Source organism: Pezoporus flaviventris, unplaced genomic scaffold (assembly GCF_033815535.1).
Source record: "Pezoporus flaviventris isolate CSIRO_AGI_PZ_B2104156 unplaced genomic scaffold, CSIRO_AGI_Pfla_v1 ptg000002l, whole genome shotgun sequence".
In the NCBI taxonomy this organism is placed as follows: domain Eukaryota; kingdom Metazoa; phylum Chordata; class Aves; order Psittaciformes; family Psittacidae; genus Pezoporus; species Pezoporus flaviventris.
The window spans coordinates 9636046-9658322 of NW_026892550.1; the positions used below are offsets into that span (position 1 = coordinate 9636046).

The window sequence follows — 22277 nt, forward strand, 5'->3', positions numbered from 1 at the left end:
ATATTAAAAACCAGGGCAACTCAAAAAGGATGATGTAAGTAGGGTGAAATCAGATGTATCTGACATCATAAAAGTTGGGGCTCTTGGCCTCCCTCTCTTCTTGAGGAGGTTTGTTACTATATAAATAAATTGAATTCTTCTTTTTCAAACTTCTGTGCTACTTAAGGATGCTGACTAAGCTGTTTCAGCACTTTGATCTCCTGCCATGATGTGACCCTAGCTGTACTTTTATCCTCTTCAAAAGTATTCTCACAGCAGCGGATTTGGCCCTAAGGAAATGATTATGCTGATTTTTTTATTTTTTTTCCTCTCACCATTAAATACTGCGTAGATGGCTGTCTTTGTTGAACAAATAAGCTGGTAAACTATTCCCTGAGGATTTAGTTTTTAAGCCAGTAACAACCGAATTGACTCTATAACCTTAAACACACTACTAGAAATCAGTGTGATACTTCCCAGCAAAGGAAATAATTGAGTTACATTTTTGGGACTGGTACCATTGGATGCAGGCCTGTGTTTTATGTGAAATACAGCTTTTTGTGAAGACTTGAACTATGTACATGGTAACAGAAGTATCCATCTTGTTACAGCACTCTTCAGATAACCATATCCTGGCTAGCTTCTAGCTCTCGCCCAAAAGGCAGGGAGCTGAGCTATACATTGCTGAGATTTGTCTGAATCACATTTACCTAATAACTGACTTACACTTTAACACAGAGGGCATATGATGAAAAGGTTTATTACTGGGGAGACTTTATTCTCCTTTCCATACTCCACAGTGTAAATAAAGATTCTCTTATAGATGTTTAGAGATTCTAGGGAAACAGAGGTAGATGATACTCATTAAGGATCTTGTGTGTCTTCTAGTCATTAAGCTTTCAGAGTGCTATTTTCCATAAAGATATCTCCATAAAGGTAATTTTATTTCTGCAAACAGATTTTTCTATGCATAAAAAGTATCAAACTAACGTATAGTACATATCAACAAAAATTTGAATGTGCCTGTTGTTTCCCCTTGTGATCAAAACATGTTGAAATGCTATCAAGAAATGTGACATGAAAAAAAATCAAAGCTATGCATCTCCTGATTAGTGGTGTTGGTGTTTTGGGTGTTTTTTATGTTTATAAAGCACCATGGCAGTGGCCAGTCTACATGTGAAAACTTATAAATGGCTGCTGTGACAATTTAAGCCTCTAGCTCAAACCCAAGTAACTTGTGTTGAAATGGAATACAAATTTAGTGTTAGTTAATACAGAGTTAACAGTCTTTATTGACCTGATATAATTATGATCCTGTTTTCATCAGCCATCTAATAAAATTAGACTCTGCATAGGTGTTCTTAATGGAAACAAGATGCCATATTTGTAATTTTGCATGATGTCTTATTCTGCTGTGCTTTATTACATTGTGTAAATATTTTCTTCATTGCATTGCTACCATCAAAACTGTTAATTAAATCTGAATTGGACTAAATCTCTTTTCTTTTGTTTAACAGATGATGTCACCAATATTGTTCAGAAATCCGTCCTTGCTGATGAAAAAGAGAATGTGCCAAGAGGACTAGGAGTTTTGGAGTGGAAAGTCCCACTACAAACATACCTAGTGACTTACCTACTCGTGCTGCTCAGTCTTCACCTCTTTCAGCTGAAGTCAAACCCAGCTGCCTCAGAAACTTGTGGATAAGAGTATAAAGGTACTGTGTGTTGCCACTGCGTTGGCTGGGTAGGAAGAAAATACATCTACAATAATGATGTTATCAATTTATTAGATGCAGTTTGAAGCTTCAAGTTTAACTTTTTTCACTTTGTGTACATAGATAGACTTGAATCCCAACCAGATATTGCAGGCACTAAAATAAACTATATTTGTACTAAGTTTGTGCTTGAATATATTTCTCTTTACACAGAGATTTTTGTGTTCAGTAAATAAATTTCTTGATTACATGAACACTTCCTAGCTCTCATTTCTTTACTAATTTTGTAAGGCATTTCTCCCTTGCCCATTGCATCTAAAATGTGCAGTCCAAATTGTTGCTCCATGTCGTATTTATCATATGCTTGCTAAATTGACCACTGCCTTACTTTAGCTATACCTGTCACCACTAATAAGGAAGAAAGGCTTTAATTGCTTTAGTCACAGTTGGATGCTAAGCTGATTTGACAGACTTTCCCAACCTTCTGTTGAATTTTGAGTTTATAGTATGCACATGTCTGGGTACTTAGAAGACACCTATATATACAATGCATAAAACCCCACCACAATGTTTTGGTTGCTTCAAGAACCATCTGCCATATGGGGAAAAGTAGCAATTTCCTCCTATTAAAGAAGTATGGTAAGGATGACAGTTTAACATGGTGCCTAATTCCTGGCTTTTTCATCTTGTGGTAGTCCTGCAGTGGAACTGCAGTGATGATACAGTTACAGGATTAGAAATATTAGGAGAACTAGGCAATCCGCACTGTGTAACTGTCCTTATTGCAGCAAAATGCCATTGGACCCTAAAAATGATCTTTTTATCTGGAAAGATGTGAATATAATTGAGGTCTGGCAGAAAACTGTAATGCAGAAAGACAAGGAACTGCAGTAACCCAGGAAATACCCTTTCCCAGTGGATATTTTGCAGTTCACATATTGAAATTGTTGCCTCTGCTGCTCACAAACTTTGCTGATATATTTGGTACAGTGCAGGCTGACACTTACTTTTTCACTTCTGAATGGAAGGGTAAAGTATAACCCTAAGTAAGACAGGTGCAATGGGAAATGACCTGTGTGAAATGAGTGTGTGGTCATTACTGAAAAAATCACTAAGAAGGAAAGAGTAAAGTAAAAACTGTAGGATATAGAACATGCATTACGGCCCATCTGGATGGTATTTGCTTGTCTTCTATGACACTCAAATACATCTAATAGTTTATTAGTATCTTCAATTTTAATGCTTTAGAGAATTTCATTGTAGTAAAGTCAATACAAAGCAACAGATAAAGAGTGAAAAAATATGCCTGAAATGATTTGGTGTTCGTGAATTAACTTTTACTATAGAGAATAATTAGCTAAATTTGTTTTGGGAACAGCAGATAAACTAATGTGATCCTAAATTCTCTCTTTTGTGATTGGGAGGGCAGTTCAACATTACTTCTGATTGGGTTTAACTCTTTATGGTAAATGCATGAGGACTTTCAGTCATAGATGTATCTGAAAAAAAAAATGATCTTCATATCTACTTAATAGTAACAAAGTAAATGATGCTGATGAAAAGAATTTAAAAAACCCTTAAAAGCAGCTGCTGACTGTTATAACTTGGCTGTCTGCTAAGGGGAAGGCGTTTTGATTTTTAAATCTCAAAGGAATGCTATTTAAAGATTTATTCCCCCCCGCATTGTCCTTTGGTCTGCCCCATTCCAGTACATCCAAAAAGTTGAACATAGATTAACAAATTGCTTTAGACTTAATATTTTATTTAGATGACTCTGCATAATGAAAATGAAATGCTCAAAACATGTGCCTTCAACAAACACTGTATTTTGGAAACTGATGTTATCATGTGCCAATTACCTATAAGGAGGCTTTCTATTTCTTGGAACTAGCTTACAAAAATTTGAGCAGAGGAATTTCATCCTCTATATTGCTTATGCACATTAACCCAACGCTACAGGACCCATCTGGTCCCTATTTACCTTATTTGGCTAGACTGTTTCTGCTATCGCCAAACTATATTCTCAGAAGGGTGGTGTAAACGCAAGCATTTGTGCGGAAGCATTATTTCTGCACCATGCAGCTTTGTGTGGGCACTTTGCTTTACCGAGAGACTGTCCTCTTCTGTGAAAAATCAGGGTTGCTGCCATGTGTTTGGTATAGGACCGGGCACATTTTTTCAAATGTATCTTTATTTGTTTTGCTGACTGATGGTGAAATTTATAAAAATGATATTTTTCCTCTCTCTTTAAATTGATGGAAACTAAATTTAGATAAACTTTGATATTACTCTATATTTCCATTTCTTTTCTTAACTTCCTTTGAACAATCTGTCTGTACTAAGCCTCTGTACAAATATTACTTATGGTCCCTGCTATGTGATTACAGATCCATTGTTCTTCAGACATGCAAAACAAGTACTATAACATACTTGTGTCCAAATTGTTTCTCTACTTGCAAATATAACGAGCTAGTACATTCGGGTAGCTGATAGCTATATAACTGCTGGCACAATTCCCACACGTTTTACCATTAGATAAGTCTGTGGCTGGTAATGGTTGTGTTGAGATAAGTTAGGTAACGTTTCACTTAGTCATCTAGAAGTACTTCTCTGCGTTGAATGTTTGGAAGAGGTGTTAAAACTAAGCAAACTTTTATGGCATCTCTCATATATGACTTACTGACCAATATTAAGCATAACAGATCTTCAGTCTATTATGAAGCTGCATGTATATTCATAAATGAGTATGAATGGAAAAAGAAGGCATGAACCTTGAGAAAGCTATAACCTACATGGTATGAATTCAATAAGTAGTTGTGACAGACTGAAGTTTGCAGTTTTGACAGTTCTTTAGGATTGTAATACCTTGGAATACCTGGTGCTTTTTCTTGATAAATAGTCTCTCAGGGTTATCATTGTCTTTCTAGCTTTTTGTTTGTTTTTCTCTGCTCTTCCATTCAATTAATTTGTAATTTCAACAGCTCTGAACAATGTGTTGTGAATATTGAATAGCTCTGATAATGCGATTTGATTATGGCAATAATATATGGGGGGATAAGGCATGTTCTATGCATAGCATTGTGTAAATGTTGATTTCCCCGGAAATATTATTGAAGGACACTAATTACCTCAACACCTGAAACTTGTTCTTTCTGAAGGAAACTCATCCTGTGTGCATACACACATACTATATTTATACATATTTATATTCAGTATATTATGAAGTTCTTTGTATTAGAAGTAGTCTTAAGCAAAAATATATTTTAAAATGTGCCTTTATGTGTTTCAGTATCATAACCAGCTTGCAGAATAATAAGCTATTTCTGGTTGATGGTCAGTACTGCAGTTCTGCAATCAAGCACCCTAGGATGGCATGACGTATTATTTTGAGGAAACTGCTTTCTATCAGACTTTAGTTTAATTCATGGAGACCTCTCTGGTTCTTTTCTGCCTTGTGTGATCTTTTTTCACATCCTACATTTTACATAAAATTTGGAGTTGGTGTGCCTGAAAAATGTTACATACTGAAACACTTCCATGTCCCATCTGAAGTCACTTTTTGTTTGATGCGGACAGTATTTCATGTTTGTGTCAAAACCCAGACTTTAAGCAAACTAGAAACTCTTCCTCAAGTTTGTTTGAAAAGTTACTCTAGGATGTGAGTATCTTTAGTAGAATCACGTTTATTAACATCACCTAGCTCTTGTGTGTGTTGGTTATAGCAGGAAGCAGAAAAGAGGCAAATAAAATATAAGAACTAATGTCTCATAGGACCATATGTGTGAGTATAGAAATTGAATTGAACAAAACAGAGCATTTTCTAGTTAGCAAATATAACACAGTGCAATGAAAGGGGGAAAAGAAAAAAAAACCAACCCTTTGCAGTGAATGTTCTCTTTTGGTTTTGGGTGGAGCTGAGTAACATAACTTATGACTGCAGAATTGACCAGCAGTGTTCTGATTTGTGTTGGAAAATTACTTGTTCATCAGAGATGTTTGTCGATACAGTATTAGCATAGGGTACCAGATGGTGCCAATTTCAGGTATTCTCCTAAATCCTGTTTTATTCACTTTCTGTGAGTTTATTGATCTTGAAGAAATACATTGTGTCAGTTCTGAACCCTGAAACTTATTTCATGGCTTGAATCTTTGTGATGTCTGTACCTGAATTAGTTTTAGATATTGAGCAACTGTTTAGAGCCTGTATACAAACTAACAGATGTATTAAGCATTTATTGTCTAATCACACCCAGAAGTTTCATTTGCTATTGAAAATATATCATGTTTATCATTACAGTGCCGTGTCCTGGGGACAGTACAGGTTCATGATCCAGGAAGAATTCTCTCCCTTTACACTTTGGGAAAGGGGCATAAGAGAAGCTGAAAATGCAGTTTTGTTAAAGAGTGTGACAGACTAGTATGTCTGAAAGGGATTCCTATGTAGACAGAACGATGGGTTTTTGCATGTGTGCTCTGAAGTCAGGACTATCAGGGATGAAAATCTGTATTTAGTCCTGAAGGTGGAAAACGTTGAAGGGTGGAGGGGATCAGAAGTAATTAAATGATTTGACTAGCAGAAAAGTTTAAATTTGATTACTTGGCAACTCCTGAACACAGTGCTGTGCAGGCTTGATAAGCATGTTTGCCACAACCCTGTTAGCCTGTGCTCTACTACTTGCTATTAAAACCAAAGTAAAAGGGAAGGAAGCAGGGAGAGGGAAATAAATTTTGATTGACTTGTATGAAATCTAGATTAAAACTAAGAAATGCAAAGGGGAACCTGGTGAGAGAACATACTGCCAAGTGTCCAATCTGTAGCAAAGACATTTCTACTGCTTCATTGAGGAGCATGCATTTGTGTATTGAGGAAATACTTTATTGATTTCTGGTTGTTTCAGAAAAGAGGTGGGAAGGGATTCATAAGAGTTATCATATTTTCTGTGCTTCTGAGACTTAACATAGTATTGTTTTGCCTTTGGCATCAGTTGCAATTTATTCCGATAGTTCAACAGTAGTGATTCAATATTTCTGTGCTTTTCAGGAAGCTGGAAAGCTGACTTCCAATCTTTCTCAAATCAGACAACCTGTGTTAAACTGCTTGCAAGAGTGTAGTGGTAACAATTTCCTGCACAGGCTTGCTGGATGTTATTGCAACCCAACTATAAAGTGAAATTTGATAGTAGAAGGGAGGTGGAGGGTATTGGGCCATTTTAATTTACTTTTCAACAATCAAAGATTTAGAAGTAGGTCCTCTATTTGAGACAACAGGAAGAAAAACCATTATTTGGCTGTTTACTGATGAAGACCTGCATATCTCAAATAAAACATCTAGTAATTCTTTATCCTCAGTCCCTTAAAACCTTTGTGAAGTGCTGGTGAAGATCTTTATGATTTGGTGTTTACAGATTTGTACTGCTAAAAAAATATATATAGTATATTTTTGTAGCAGAGCCATTTGAATTGCTATTCCCTGGGAAGGGACAGAATGTGGTCTCACTTAAGAGTACACAGTTTTCATATTGCTCACTGGAACAGGCAGCATTTCAGCATTTTCCCTTTCCTGTACAAGGGCAGCATATTCACGTAACACCTAAGTCTTGATCTGTGTGTAACTTTCAGGTTTTATCTTGCCTATTTTTATTCTTTTTCCTCTTCTGATATGCACTTCCCTTCCTTTCCTTTCTTTGTGTGTTTGAGAGCTAGTGGTTGTGAGGAAAGAACACAAAACCAGCAGATATAACTCTTAAAGCTACTGATAAGAAGTGGGCTACATCACTGAGAAGATAAGCCCTCTTTTTTCCTTTATTAGAGTCTTCTTCAGCATTCTCCATTCTGGTAGTTCATTTTCAAGGGTATATGCCTTCCACCCACCTCATCCCTCTTTCCCCCCTCCCCCTTCCTGTTTTAGAAACAGCTAGTTCAGGTTTTGCTAGTATAGGTTTGCTATATAACAGGTGAAAAATTGTGGTGTTACTATGGTAGGAGTGCTAACCTTAGCCTTAAACCAAAATCTTATTCAGAGATGCCTTAAACCAAAATCTTATTCAAAGATTCACATGAAGTTTAGGAAGATGAAGGGTGATGTGGAAAGAATAGCTCTTTTGGCAATACCCACTTCCATATTTTTCCACACTAAGACCAAAGGTGCCTGTAAGGTCACTGCCAGCACCCTAATTTTTTGAGGCTTTCTTATGCTTTTTTATTCAATCTCAATTGCTGAGGTGAGTAGCTCGAGAGACGACACCTTCGACACCGGAGCGGGGGGAGATCAGCGTCCAGGAGCCTCAACTCAGAGCGGCGAGAGCCACCGGGGCAGCCTCAAGTCCTCCACAGGACCTGCCCAGGAGCCGGCAGCTCAGCTGACGAGAGCGAGCAGCTGACTCACAGGGGGCGGAGCCAGGAGCAGCGGCACCAGCCCTGGCTGGGAGAAAACCTGCCCCAGGGAGCGCGGGGAACAGAGAGGGTGGAGGCAGTTTGTGGGCAGGCGAGCGGGATGGAAAGCCCTCGTCGTGTGAGCAGGGCCCCGTCCGGGAGCTCTGCTCTGGCTGCCCCGGCGGTGGCCAGCGTAGGCACGCAGAGAGAGCCGATGGGAGGGGAGGCTGCAGTGCAGAGCTGGGGGTGTAGAGAGTGCCTGCACTGGTCTGGTGAGGGGAGGGTGCGCAATGGGCAGGGCTGCACTCGGTGCTCCCTGGTGGAGGTCCTCCTGCAGCAGGGGCTGAGCTGCGGGATGTTGTCAATAGACTGCGAGATGTCAGGGAAGCTGAGAGGAAGCAGGAATGCTTGCTGCCGGCCCAAACTGTGCAGGGGCCTCGAGCTTCACCTCTGCCTCATGAAGGAAAGAAGGAGGCCGTTAACCTGGGAAACTGGGAATTAGTGACAAAAAAAACAACAAAAAAACCAAGGAAAAGGACAACCAAAAGCAAGGGGCTTCCCCCTAAATCCCCTGTCCCCACACAGAACCGCTTTGCTGTCCTGCAGGGGGCTAATGAGGAAATGCAGTCGAGCCAGAAACAGCCGGCTGATGCACTGCTGAAGAAGATCTCTACTGGTGCTGCCAGGAAAAAGCGGCGGGTCGTAGTAGTAGGGGACTCTACACTGAAAGGGACAGAAGCCCTCGTCTGCCGTCCAGACCCCGTCTCAAGGGAGATGTGTTGCCTACCGGGGGCACGGATCAGGGATGTGGCAGGGAGGCTGCCTGCTCTAGGAAGTCCCACGGACTATTACCCACTCCTGGTGATACATGTGGGTGCTAGGGATATAGACAGTAGTAGCCTGGGGAACATAAAGAAGGACTACAGAGCCCTGGGGGAGGTGGTTAGGGGCTCTGGAGCTCAGACAGTCTTTTTGTCAATTCTCCAGGTTACAGGGGAGGACCTAAAAAAAGCTAGGAGGATTGGACAGGTTAATAACTGGTTAAAAGGGTGGTGTCATAGTCAGGAGTTTGGGTGTCTTGAACACAGGACCCAAGCTTGTAGGCCAGGTCTAGTGGGGGCTGGTGGAGCTGGTCTGATGAAGGGAAAGAGCAGTTTTGGTAGGAGGCTTGCCAGACTGGTCAAGGAGGCTTTAAACTAGCTGTGTTGGGGGAGGGGGGCATCATTCCATCCCAACACACCCAGTCAGTTGCCAGAACCTATAATAAATGCTTGGAGCACTGTAGAGATATCCCAGCCGCTCCAGCCAATGAGCCGGCTTCAGCTGGAGCTCGGCTTAGATGCCTCTATACAAATGCCTGTAGCATGGGGAACAAACAAGAGGAATTAGAGATATGTGCACGTCTACGGGGGTATGATATAATAGGCATCACATCCCAACATGGTGGGATGGCTCCTATGACTGGAGTGTTGGAATGGAAGGTTACAGGCTCTTTAGGAAAGACAGGCCTGGCAGGCGGGGAGGGGGAGTTGCCCTTTATGTTAGGGATAGGCTGGAGAGTATGGAACTCTGTCTGGGGACAGGTGAGCAGTTAACAGAGAGTTTGTGGGTCAGGGTTAAAGGGAATATAGCTATGGGAGACAATACTGTGGGGATCTGTTACAGGCCGCTTGATCAAGGAGAACCTGCAGATGAAGCACTCCATAGACAGATAGGAAAAGCCTCATGCTCACAGGCCCTTGTTTTCATGGGGGACTTCAACCACCCTGACATCCATTGGAAGGACGGTACGGCCCAGCACAAGCAATCCAGGAGGTTCCTTGATTATGTAGAAGACAACTTCCTTCTGCAAGTAATAGAGGAGCTGACAAGGAGAGGTGCCATGCTTGACCTCGTGCTCACCAACAGGGGAAGGGCTCGTTGGAAATGTGAAGCTCCAGGGCAGCCTTGGATGCAGCGATCATGAGATGCTCGAATTTGAGATCCTCAGGACAGTGAGAAGAGCGTGCAGCAAGCTCACTGCCCTGGACTTCAAACGAGCAGACTTTGGCCTCTTCAGGAACCTGCTTAGGAAGTTTCCATGGGATACAGCCCTAGAGGGCAGAGGGGCCTAAGACTTGGTTGATATTCAAGGATCACCTGCTGCAAGCTCAAGAGTGTTGCATCCCAACCAGAAGGAAGTGCAGCAGGAGGGCCAGGAGACCTCCTTGGATGGATAAGGAGCTCCTGAGAAAAATTCAATTGAAAAAAGAGGCTTATAATAAGTGGAAGCAAGGACAGGGGGCATGAGAAGAGTACAGGGATGTTGTCCGGGAAGCTAGGGACCAGGTTAGGAAAGCTAAGGCCCAGTTAGAATTAAACTTAGCTAGAGGTATTAAAGATAACAGGAAGGGATTCTACAGGTACATAGTAAATAAAAAACAGACTAGGGAGAATGTAGGCCCCTCAGGAAGCTCTCAGGAGAACTGGCTACACGGGATTTGGAGAAGGCTGAGGTTCTGAATGACTTCTTTGCCTCAGTCTTCACTGGCAAAGGCTCTGACCAAACCACCCAAGTCTTGGAAGGCAGATGCAGGGACTGTGAGAATGAAGGCCTTGTGCCCACTGTAGGAGAGGAACTGGTTCGAGACCATCTTAAAAATCTGAACGTGCACAAGTCCATGGGACCTGATGAAATCCATCTCTGCAGGTCCTGAAGGAGCTGGCAAATGAAGTTGCTAAGCTGCTGTCCATCATATTTGAGAAATCATGGCAGTCAGGTGAAGTTCCTGATGACTGGAAAAAGGGAAATATAACCCCCATTTTCAAGAGGGGGAAAATGGATGACCCGGGGAATTACAGACCAGTCAGTCTCACCTCTGTGCCTGGCAAAATCCTGGAGCAGATTCTCCTGGAAGGCATGCTAAGGCACATGAAAATCAACAAGGTGCTTGGTGACAGCCAGCATGGCTTCACTAACAGGAAATCCTGCCTGACCAATCTGGTGGCCTTCTATGATGGGGCTACGGAACTGATGGACAGGGGTAGAGCAGTTGATGTCATCTACCTGGACTTGTGTAAAGCGTTTGACACTGTCCCACGCGACATCCTTGTCTCTGAATTGGAGAGACATCAGTTTGATGGATGGACCACTCGGTGGATAAAGAACTGGCTGGATGGTTGCACACAGAGTTGTGGTCAATGGCTCAATGTCCGGCTGGAGACCAGTAACGAGTGGTGTCCCTCAGGGATCAGTGTTGGGACCGGTCTTGTTTAACATCTTTGTCGCTGACATGGACAGTGGGATTGAGTGCGCCCTCAGCAAGTTTGCCGATGACACCAAGCTGTGTGGTTCGGTTGATACCCTGGAGGGAAGGAATGCCATCCAGAGGGACCTTGACACACTTGTGAGGTGGGCTGATGCCAACCTCATGAGGTTTAACCATGACAAGTGCAAGGTCCTACAGCTGGGTCGGAGCAATCCCAGGCACAGCTACAGGTTGGGCAGAGAAGAGATTCAGAGCAGCCCTGTGGAGAAGGGCTTGGGGGTGTTGGTTGATGAGAAAATGAACATGAGCCGGCTTCAGTGTGCGATCATGGCCATGAGGATGATCAGGGGACTGGAGCACCTCCCATATGAAGATAGGCTGAGGAAGTTGGGGCTGTTCAGCCTGGAGAAGAGAAGGCTGCGTGGAGACCTCATAGCAGCCTTCCAGTATCTGAAGGGGGCCTATAGGGATGCTGGGGAGGGACTCTTCATTAGGGACTGTAGTGATAGGACAAGGGGTAATGGGTTAAAACCGAAACAGGGGAAGTTCAGATTGGGTATAAGGAGGAAATTCTTTCCTGTTAGGGTGGTGAGGCACTGGAATGGGTTGCCCAGGGAAGTTGTGAATGCTCCATCCCTGGCTGTGTTCAAGACCAGGTTGGACGAGGCCTTGGGTGACATGATTTAGCGTAAGGTGTCCCTGCCCACGGCAGGGGGGTTGGAACTAGATGATCTTAAGGTCCTTTCCAACTCTAACTCTTCTATGATTCTATGCCACTTTTGGGAATGAGGTATGGAGCTGGACAGAACTGAATATTAAGATCACTTCATAACAAGAATTATATAAATATGAATGTATTTTACAGAACTGGACGCAAAGTTAGCGTTCCAACTGTATCCTGTTTATATGATAATGTGACTTGATTTTCATCCATGGTAAAAGATGATTTACAAAGCCAGTTGGACCTTGCGGGGAACAGCCTTCTTTGCAGGCACTGTGGGAAGAAGGAGCTTGTGTTCATAAGAAATGAAGCATAAACATCTTTATTTCAACTACAGGGACTCCTGTAACCTCTCGGTGTCATATCTTGGCCCCAACTTTATGTGCTGTTGTCATGGTCTGAAACTGTACTGTCTCTTTGAAACAGTATACTGAAATGATAACTTGATTTCCCAATGAAGGAAGCAATGTATAGGTAAAAGGGGTAGGGATGTTTTCATCAGAGTGAATAATAATTATTTTTTTAATATTTCTAAATGACAAAACCTGCCTGACTATGACAGGGTTCAACAGTTTGAGATACCCTGCTAGCAATGCTGTACCCCCCCAGAATTGGGTACTCCTGTAAGTTTGACTTGCAGCTTGCTTACTAGAAAGGTCAAAATTGCATATACAAGTAATCTCTGTTCTGTGCCTAACCATTCTTTCAAATTCAGGAAGCTTTATTTCCATATATGTGTATATATATGTATGTGTGTGTGTGTATGTATATTTTTGTGTGTGTGTGTGCATTGATTAAATTCTGAGCAACAAAATACTTTGGATAATTAATCTAGGCAGCAGTCAGTCTGTAGCAATCTGTCACAGAGTAATTCTGGAGTTTTGTATTTATATCTAACTGCATGTTTCTCTCTTTAAGCTGAGTTTGTTTTTCAACATTCTGAGGAATGTTATCCTTAAAATTATGCTTTCAATACATGTATCTGGATAAAAGTATTTTTTTGCAAGTCTTCAACACATATCAGCTCTAAGCATCTTCAGAAAGCACATTTGTATTTCTGGTGGCCAACTTGCCAACAGCCTTTCCTACAAGACTGGTGCAGTTAAAATCAAATTTGCTGGCACTTACCCAAAGGGTATTTTATTGGTAGCCTCCTCACGGTGGTGAAGCATTTTCAGTTTGCGGATATTGGAGAATGGTTACACAAAGAAAGTCTTTAATTCACAAGGGTTCTTCTCTGTGCCTTTCTGGTGCTTTGTTGTGCTTGTCTCTGTGCTGTTTAAGCTGAGAAATAAATGAAAGCTTGTCTCCAGGCTCTTGCTGTGTGAGTATCTAGCTGTGCATTTTACTGGCTGCTGTTTCAAGCTGCTGCACTGCTCCCTTTTAGGATGTTGAGAGAAGAAAGATGCTATTTTCTGGCTGAAATATCCAGTTTAAATATTTTATCCCAGTTGTATCAGCCAGTCACCAGAGTGACTTAAACTATGTTCACTCCAATGACCACTCAAATATCAATGCTTGAAACACCAACATTAGCTGGCTGATTATCAGAGCACTGAGGAAAGTTATGAGGAAAGTTAACAGATCTTGTGATGCAGTTGTGCTTTTGTGGGTGCTGATTTTGATGATTCCTGCCAACTAACAATTGGAAACTCTTGCTGGGGTCTCATAAACCTCATTTCTCATAACCCTATTCAGTCTCTTGTGTTTTAAAGTTGTCCTCAGAATGTCTTTCTGAGGTAAGCAAGTGTGATATCTGTTTTACTGAGAGGTTAAGTGATTTGTTTGTGTTTGTACAAGGAATCTGTGACAGAAGTGTAGCTGGAACCAGAATCCATGAAGCCTTAGCCTATGTGTTGTCCATGAAAGGCAGTGATTTGTGATGGGATATTAAAATGTGTGCGCATTCCTGGGGCAATGGGAATTTCCTGAAAGACTGTGGAGTCATGGAACATCAGCAGATCACCTTTCCTGAGGTGCCATTAAAAAAAAAGAACGGAAACCGTTACTATTCTTGACATAAGAGCTAACTGCATTACAAATACTGTGCTCATCCACAGGGTATCACCTGCGGTGGAAACTTCTGAGTAAGGTGTTACAAAAGCTTACCATACGCTACACTGGAATCTCTTCAAAGCGAAGAAGTTACCTGTGTTCATCATGGCTTAGCACGTTGTTATGATGAGCTCTTTTGGCAAAGCAACAATGAAAAATGCTTAGAGATTCTTGGTGACTGCTTTCCAAACAGTTTGGACCTATATGTACATTGTTATTAAAGCAAGAATGGCTCAGGACTGTAAGCTGTGAATCTGCAAAAATGAATGTGGAGTTAGCAAGAAAGATTATTTTCTTTTTTTATCAAAAATAAATAAAAATATTTATAAGTGTTCCACTGTAAGGGAACTCTGCATTTCCCTAAGTGGGATAGGATTTAAAATAACCCTTAAAAGCTCTGTTGTTTTAGGAATAGATCTGTGTCTGTAGGTATATTATGAATAGATATCTAAAATGTGACTAGTCTATAATATATTTAGAAAATTATTCTGCTAACTAGTTGTATGTTTTGTCTGGTTTGGTTTTGGTTTGTGTTTTTAATTGCTGGGAACAGTATTATTTTACATCCCGTAGAGATGCTTTTGCTTTTATCTGTTTGGTCATATTTTATTATATAGAACTGAGAATTGAAGCAGGAAATGAAGGCCATCTGAACCTTGTGAGAAATATGCCTTGGACATTGGGAGCTATGAACATTGTCATTCCCGTAGGGTCACTGGTTGATTATCATTATTTTTTTGAACCACAGCGTAGGTGAATTGGCAGTTACTTCTGAAGTTAACCTTATAGAAGTGTCTGCTGCATTTACCATTGTTAGGTGTTAGGATAATAAAATTTATTTTAAACTTCTTGAATATTCAGAGTTTTGTTGATGTCGGTATATTCTTAGCACATGTTCAAAAGCATAATAAGGGTTATGGGCTAGCACATAGTAGACTCTGCAGTGTTATAAGAGAAAGGTTGAAAATAAAATGACACTACTGATGTGGAAGTGAAATGTTTAGAACAATGTTTTGAGATTTAATTTTTTTTTTTTTTTCAATTCTAGAGAGTACTTCAAAGAGTGGTGTTGAAGCCTTTAATTTTAAGGCTAACTTAAGTGCTAAATGTAATTTAAACAGCTTTAAATAATGTATTTTTAGAACCTGACTTTTTTGAAGATGGACACCAGCATGATTCTGCTACTTGATTGTTGGACCTTTACTCAAGGCTTTGAGTGATGGTGACCTTGTGATAGCATATGAACCCTACAGTCACTGACAGTTAATGCGTGACCAGGAGTTCAGTCCATATTTATGAAGTGCATAAATATAAGTTTAGTTATTCATATTGAATGGTATACTATCTTCATAATATGTTTAAGAATATGGTGCAGTCAGGAGACATTATTGTTACCAATAAAAATATACATAGTGGTTTCAAAACACTCCAAATTTAACATCTCTTTTTATGTTATCATAATGTTGTGTATCCGCATAAAACAGTTACCTCGCTCTCTCATTTTATTGGTGTAGAAGCAAAATATTCTTTATTCCAAACTGTAATTGAGATGGGGGCAGAAGGGGATCTAATGAGGTTCAAATTCATGTAGCCAGGCCAGTAAGGGATGGCTTTTGGTTTCTGTAATTAAGTTAACCACCTACTGAATTAAATCATATATAATCTGACTGCATCTGGAATTTTGTTTTAGCAAGGGTTTCAGGAATAATTCCTCCATAGTATCTGAATAACCCAGATGGCCTCTGAGATAAGGAGCAGTTCATTTCCCCTTCCGAGACTGTAAATGCTGTGGTGTTATTATAGATTGGATTTGCACATCTATATTATTTTAGATTGTCTTTAGAAATTACCAGCAATTTGAATTGGCAACTGATTTTGAATTGAAATTTTCCATACAGTTATGGATTTTGGATGAAATATATTAAGTAGTTATTAGTTTTAGTCTTTAGCATCAGAGAAACTCCACAGATTAATAGCATAAAATTTCTTTATTAAGAGCAATACTTTCTGAAGTTTCTTCTGCTCACTGAAGGGTGCTTTTTTCAAGTTACTGTAAGAATATTGCTGATTTATTTGTCTCGAAACAACCAAACAATCGTGTAAAATCATAAAACCAAAATCATTGTTTGTTTTGCAATTAAAATTTAACTTTCCTGTTTTTTTTCTCAAATTAAGTATTAAAAATAATATAATGAACTTAAGGAGCAGATTAGATTTTATTGAGATAAAAGACATCTGTTATTATAAAGGAAAACAATTATTTAAATTAAGTTTTTCTAGCAAATAATTGGCATAGCTTGTCTTTTTTCATTTCCTCTTTATGAATGAAAAAACTCAATGGGAATGTTGTCAGAGACATATTTAGTGTCCTGAGTTCTGTTTACTTTTTGTCTGTTTTGACTTGTCATTTTAAGCAAGATATTTAACTCCTTGGTTTCTGTTTACCAGTCCCCAAATAGGAGAAAAAACCTTTATTAATATATGTAAAAGTATTTATATACTCTCTCTATATATACTCTATATAATGCATACAGAATGTATTTAGTTGAAGTCACCAGATGGTGCTTGTCTGTGCACCCGTGAGATATTCGTTATTAACCCTTTAGAAAGTATGTGCTAAGAATGCCTATGATTTTCATTCTAATGCAGTTTCTAGAATAACTCCCAGGTAGGAGTATGTTTTAAAGAACAACCTTTTGATAGGAATTTGGTAGCAATTTTCTTGGAAATATAATTCTCCAGGAAGGTAGTTCAGTATTAAAGTAGGAACCCACCTGCTTTGTAGGCAATTTAATGATGAAAATTATGTAGATTTAAAATACTGTGGATATTTAAAATGAGTAGAGGGTTTGGAAACTAATTCAGCATTGATTGCATGTGTTGCTCAGTTTATTCTTGTGGAGCAGCAGGTTATTATTAAAGGAGAGCAGAGGGGAAAAAACCCTGAAGATTAAGCTTCCATAACTACCCATGAAGCAAACTAATCGTGGGATTTCCCAATTATTGCAATTAGGGTTCTTTGTCTGCTATTGATATTCTTCTTGAATATAACATAAAGCTGATTTAAATAATTGAATACTTTGTAAGCTTAGAGGCATGCTGGGGAATGAAAATGAAGTTAAATCACCTTTGTGTTTTGATTAGGGCATTTCAAGCAGCATCAAACATGAACATAAGCAGTTTTTATATATGATTTTTATGAAGTAATTTTAAAATGTTTTTCCAGTTTTATGATTCATTTTCCATATATCCTGATGCTGTAAGACTCGGTGATAATTATAAATAATATAATTATGAAATATCAGTGATACAGTAATGTGAGAAGTGCTTCCTTATTTCTACAGGAAATAAACCATTCCCACTGAAATATCGCTAGCCTCAGTTAATTTATGGCTGTCCCTATGCCTCTTGGAAATCCTGAGCATGGTCCAGAGAGATCTTGAACAAGATATAATTTCTGTTTATGTGCTATATTCATCATAACTTTAAAGAGTTTTATTTCTGTGGACACCAGATTATTGTTGATGGGGTTTAGAGTAGATGATGAAATATTTTTATATTTCATATATATAAATATAATTTATTTTCTGATCTATTTCTTTCAAAGTCTAGTACACTACACAATATAGTCTATACTACAAGAAGTTCAGTGTGCTTTAAGACTGGATGTAAAGTCTGATGGTTGATTCTGTTCTATGCGGTAGCCTAATTCTGTTCCCACTGCTTTGTTTCTTCCAGGACATGAGAGACTGCTCCTGTGATGGCAGAGATTTGTGTGAATGATTTTGTTGAATACTACACGTCTCTTCAATGCTGAAAGCAGGAGGCAGTAGCTGGTAGCTCAGTGTGGAGCAAAAGAAGTATTTTAAACTTCAAAACCAATTATGTCAAAGAAAAGTCGTGCCAAGGGAGAGAAGTCCGACATGGATATTGAAGCCCTTCAGGCTGCTAATGAGGAGCTACGAACTAAACTAACCAGCATCCAGATAGAATTCCAGCAAGAAAAAAGCAAGGTATTTTTCTGTATTTTCTGATCATTCTTCCTAACAGTACCACTGTTACAAACCAGCAGAGCTTGAATCTCAAACTAATTCGCTACTAAAATGCATTAGCCTTAAAGGAAAACCGTGACAAATGAAATCGGAACCACTGATGAACTGAAATTGGTGCCAAGCATTTTAAACAATGCACAAAGGGAAGTAAATATCCCCAAACATGCAGTCACCAAAATTTGCAGTCACAGCAATACAAATGGCATTATCTCAGTGTGACTTAAGAGGCAACGGGGGAGTTTTGTATTTGATTTTAGCACCAAAAACTATATGTTGTAAACAGAAGCGTCTTCAAAGTCAACATCAGCACCATATTCAAAGCTTGTCACTTTAAATTCTCATGGAAAATGTAAATTAATTGGAGATGATCTGTGTAGGTGTCTTGATTTGATTTGCTGGGGTTATATGTGCCATTGCTCTGAGATGTTCAATGATGCATCCTATTTTTAATGAAGCAGATCCATCAATATTTGTCTACCTAGCACATTCAGTAGATATTTTTCTCTTTATTTTGTCTTATTTCTATTTTTTCCTGTCACTTTTTATGTCGAAATACAGATGTGATTTTATTATAATCTTAATTATAATCACATTAAAGAGCGTGTAAAGTTACCTTACCTTGCACAGAAGAATGAATTAATTTTGAGTGTTTAAATTAATCAGAGTCTAAAAAAAATCTACAAAAAGATTCCACAAACCCTAAGAAGAGTTTAGCCCTTATATGCCTCCAAGTTTAATGCTTTCCCTGTAATATGTCAAATTTAATTCTGATTCAAGTAAAAATAACGTGTAGCTACAAGACCATAACAGCTATAGGAACATTTCTATAACTAGTCTGCTTATTTACCTATATCCAGTCTGGTAAGAGTTGCTTCCGTTTGGTTGCCTGTTTATCTATTTACAGTTTGAGGATTGCATCTTTTCTTGTGTGTTGTGGCTGTTATAGGCGATACATCTGTGTAAAGCGTACGTATATGTGCAGAGAAATGAGTGAGCTCATGTATGTAATGTGTAGGTGAATATGAAAGAGGAAATTACAGCCAGAGAGCTCTACTAAGTACACAGTACAAACTGTAGTAAATTCTGCAGCATGTTGGATGCCTTTCTGGAAGGGTGAGGGTGGAAGAAGTCTTCATTGTCTTTCACACAGCTTTGCTGTGTTTGCTTTAAATCACTTAACTGAAATTGAACTGTGTATTTGATTTCCCACCATCAGGACAACAGCCTGTTTTTTGTGTGCGGTAGTTGCATAGATGCCTTGACCGACAAGATGAGTAAATCAAAGACATAGATTTTCCTCTTTGAACTGTAGGTTAAAAATCAGTAACAAAACCAACTGAAATTATGACCTGGTGTCAGAAAAGTGAAAACACTGTGCCTAGAGAGATCTAAATAAATTAGATGGCTCTATTGGAACAGAGGTAAGAGAGGACATATTAAAGCTGCTAAACGGACAGCTCTTTGGCCCATGGGAGGTAACTGCATTAGAAAAGGTAACAAACTCTTGTGGGGCCAATTAATTTAATTTAATTCTCCTCAACTATTTTGTCTCTCATGTAAATGTCTATATTAATGATTTAGCTGAGGAAGAACCTTATAATTGATGAGAGACATCACTAATGGAAATTAATTTTTAACTTCTGCCTGCAAAATATCTGTTTCCCTGGAATAAAATGTTTACCTGTGAGACATTCAAAACTCTGTATATTTCCCAGTTCATTTCATTTCATTTGTTGTTGAGCCATTTAAAGAAGATTCTCCTGTAAAATTGTTCTTTTCCAGGCTTATGAAGTTATGCAAACTGATGTTTGCAGTTCTCTGAATATTGTGGATCTAGCTAATGATGTTTTGTTCCTCTGACTTATGAGCTGCTGAATTGGTTTATGTTGCCTAAGGGTTGAAGCAAAAGTTATGGCCCTGTCTTAGATCTCTTGTACTGTCCCTTGTTTTGAGAGTGCTTGTTTGACTGGTTTGGGGAGCCTGTTGACAGACAGCATGTCCTCCTGGGATTGTAGGTTTGCTGCCACCTGTGTAGAGTCTGGAGAAGGAAATGCATGAACTGAACACAGGCTCACGCACTGCCCTCTCTGCTACTGGAAAGATTTGGAAGACATCCAAAATTTGGGTATCATATAACAAAAAAAGTTGATCAAAGCACAAAAATTATACTTCTTTTAACATGAATGGAAGCAAGAATCACTCTAACTGAACTCCCAAGTCCAGTGCAGCAAGCACAAGAAGTGCAGTGAATGAGCATGGTTTTGACAGTCAGAGTCAAGAAAATGTCTATCAATCAGCTCAGTAGTTTTATAAATGCCTAAGCTGAGATCCATCAATGTTTTGGTGGAAGTACTACAAAGTACCTATTCCTACCATGGTCATTAGCAAATATTAGAAGATAGCCTTCCAATACTTCAGGTAATGTTTTGTTCTTGATAGCAAGGTGTTTATAGTGTTTGCTGTAACTATTGCTTCGTTTTCACCAGCTTCTGCTGTTGCTTTTAAATATCCATATTCTGCTTGTGACTACACATTTATAGAGTTGAGATCAGAACACATCTAGGAGTTAGGATAAATGAGATGCTTCAGCTCAGTTGCCATTGTATCACCTCACGATTTTATATTGTTTTTCTAAGTACTGTTTTTCCTCGATTTCTTTGGGTTTTTTGACCTTTGATGTCAGATGTTGAATATGTGTATAAGAGTGATTCCTTATAGGTTGAAAAAATAAAGTATCTATTTTCAATATGTGAAATTAAACTGGGACAGCATGTTATACTGTCAAAACAGCTTTATTTACTGGGGACTTAAAAAGTCGTATGGGAAAGAGTTATGGGCAGTATGTATGGAAGAACTCTAGATACAGGTTTTGATTTGAGCATCCAGACATACTGAATATATATATATACATATAAATGAACATTAGTCCCATCTGCTAAGTATGGAATAAGAAAGGAGCTGGTTAACTTACTGAACTATAAGGAATGTACTGAATAGCAAGGAGGCACTAGGGTTTTGCATTTGGGAATGAAATACGGTAACCCTCTTGGAGCAGGGAAATGGATGAAGTATTGCTAAAGCCATGTATAATTTCTCCTTTCTCTACTGACTGGAATCACAAGGAAGCACATGACCTTGGGTAGGTTGTTTCCTGAGAGCAGTTGAAGGGCATTTGAATTCAGCTCTTCTCTGTGCTTGACATATAAATTTTAAACTCTCAACACTTGAAAAATTAATCACTAAAACAAGAGAATTTAGACATCTGTCAAACATTGAACAGTAAGTAACAAAGTTATTAAGAATATGTGGTGCTGTTACTTCAATCAGAATTCAGAATTGAGTGAATATGCTAGACATGATAATGCAATTTCTAACCCTGTAAAACAAAAGTGGGGAGGTGTGAGACATCAATATACAGATATTAAGCAATGATTATCATTAATTTGGAAGAATCAACAAGAAAGTATTAGGAATAGTGCTGGCAGCAGGTGGAGGGAGGTGATCCTTTCTCTCTGCTCAGCACTGGTGAGGCCACATCCAGAGTACAGATATCCAGTGATATTGTGATTGTATTGTTTTAAATAAAATCCTTTTATCAGGTGTTGTTCAGACATAGGAAAGAGAAGAAGCAACAATTTCGGGGCATTATTTTCCCAAGAATCCACCTTCTGCTTTGTCAACAATTTTGTATCAGTGTGCAGAGATTATTAACAATTTCATTTAGAAAGAGAAAAAATACTTGTTTTATCGATGCCTTGATATTCTCCTGACTTTGTTTCCCTATTGACTTAATTTTTTATTATGCTCCATGTTCAGCCTATGAACAGAACTGTTTTCTTCATTAAAATAAAAAATAGTGTTAAAAACTAAAAAAAGACAAATTGCTTTAAAGTTTAAATTCATTTTGAAACTGTGACTTCAGCATATGGGAGAATGCCACACTACTATTTTCATTCAGTCCGTTGTTCTGGAAGCCAGACGTGCAGATCTGCACAGTGTGCATGAGAAAGGGATGGAGAGAATGCGGGAAGGGCAGCTTATTGATTTCAGGAAAGATCCAAGAGACAGATCTAACTTCCCACCTTCTCTGACAAGACCCAATAACAAGAAAAGATTTCTAAGACCTTGAGAATTA

The 22277-nt window shown here is 39.1% G+C and overlaps 1 protein-coding gene across 10 annotated transcripts in view; it reads left to right on the top strand.

Annotated features, from left to right (window-relative positions):
• Positions 1-22277, top strand: part of JAKMIP1 (janus kinase and microtubule interacting protein 1) — a 139965-nt gene that overhangs the window by 42471 nt on the left and 75217 nt on the right. For 9 of the 10 annotated variants that reach the window (XM_061468851.1, XM_061468843.1, XM_061468869.1 and 6 more), the window contains exons 1-2: positions 4306-4489; positions 17829-18103. In XM_061468851.1, coding sequence (XP_061324835.1) covers positions 17975-18103 — 129 coding nt within the window. In that variant the 5' untranslated portion in view covers positions 4306-4489; positions 17829-17974. Of the gene's footprint in view, positions 1-1496; positions 1695-4305; positions 4490-17828; positions 18104-22277 lie in introns of those variants that run through there. The other variant, XM_061468850.1, reaches the window with a different exon arrangement.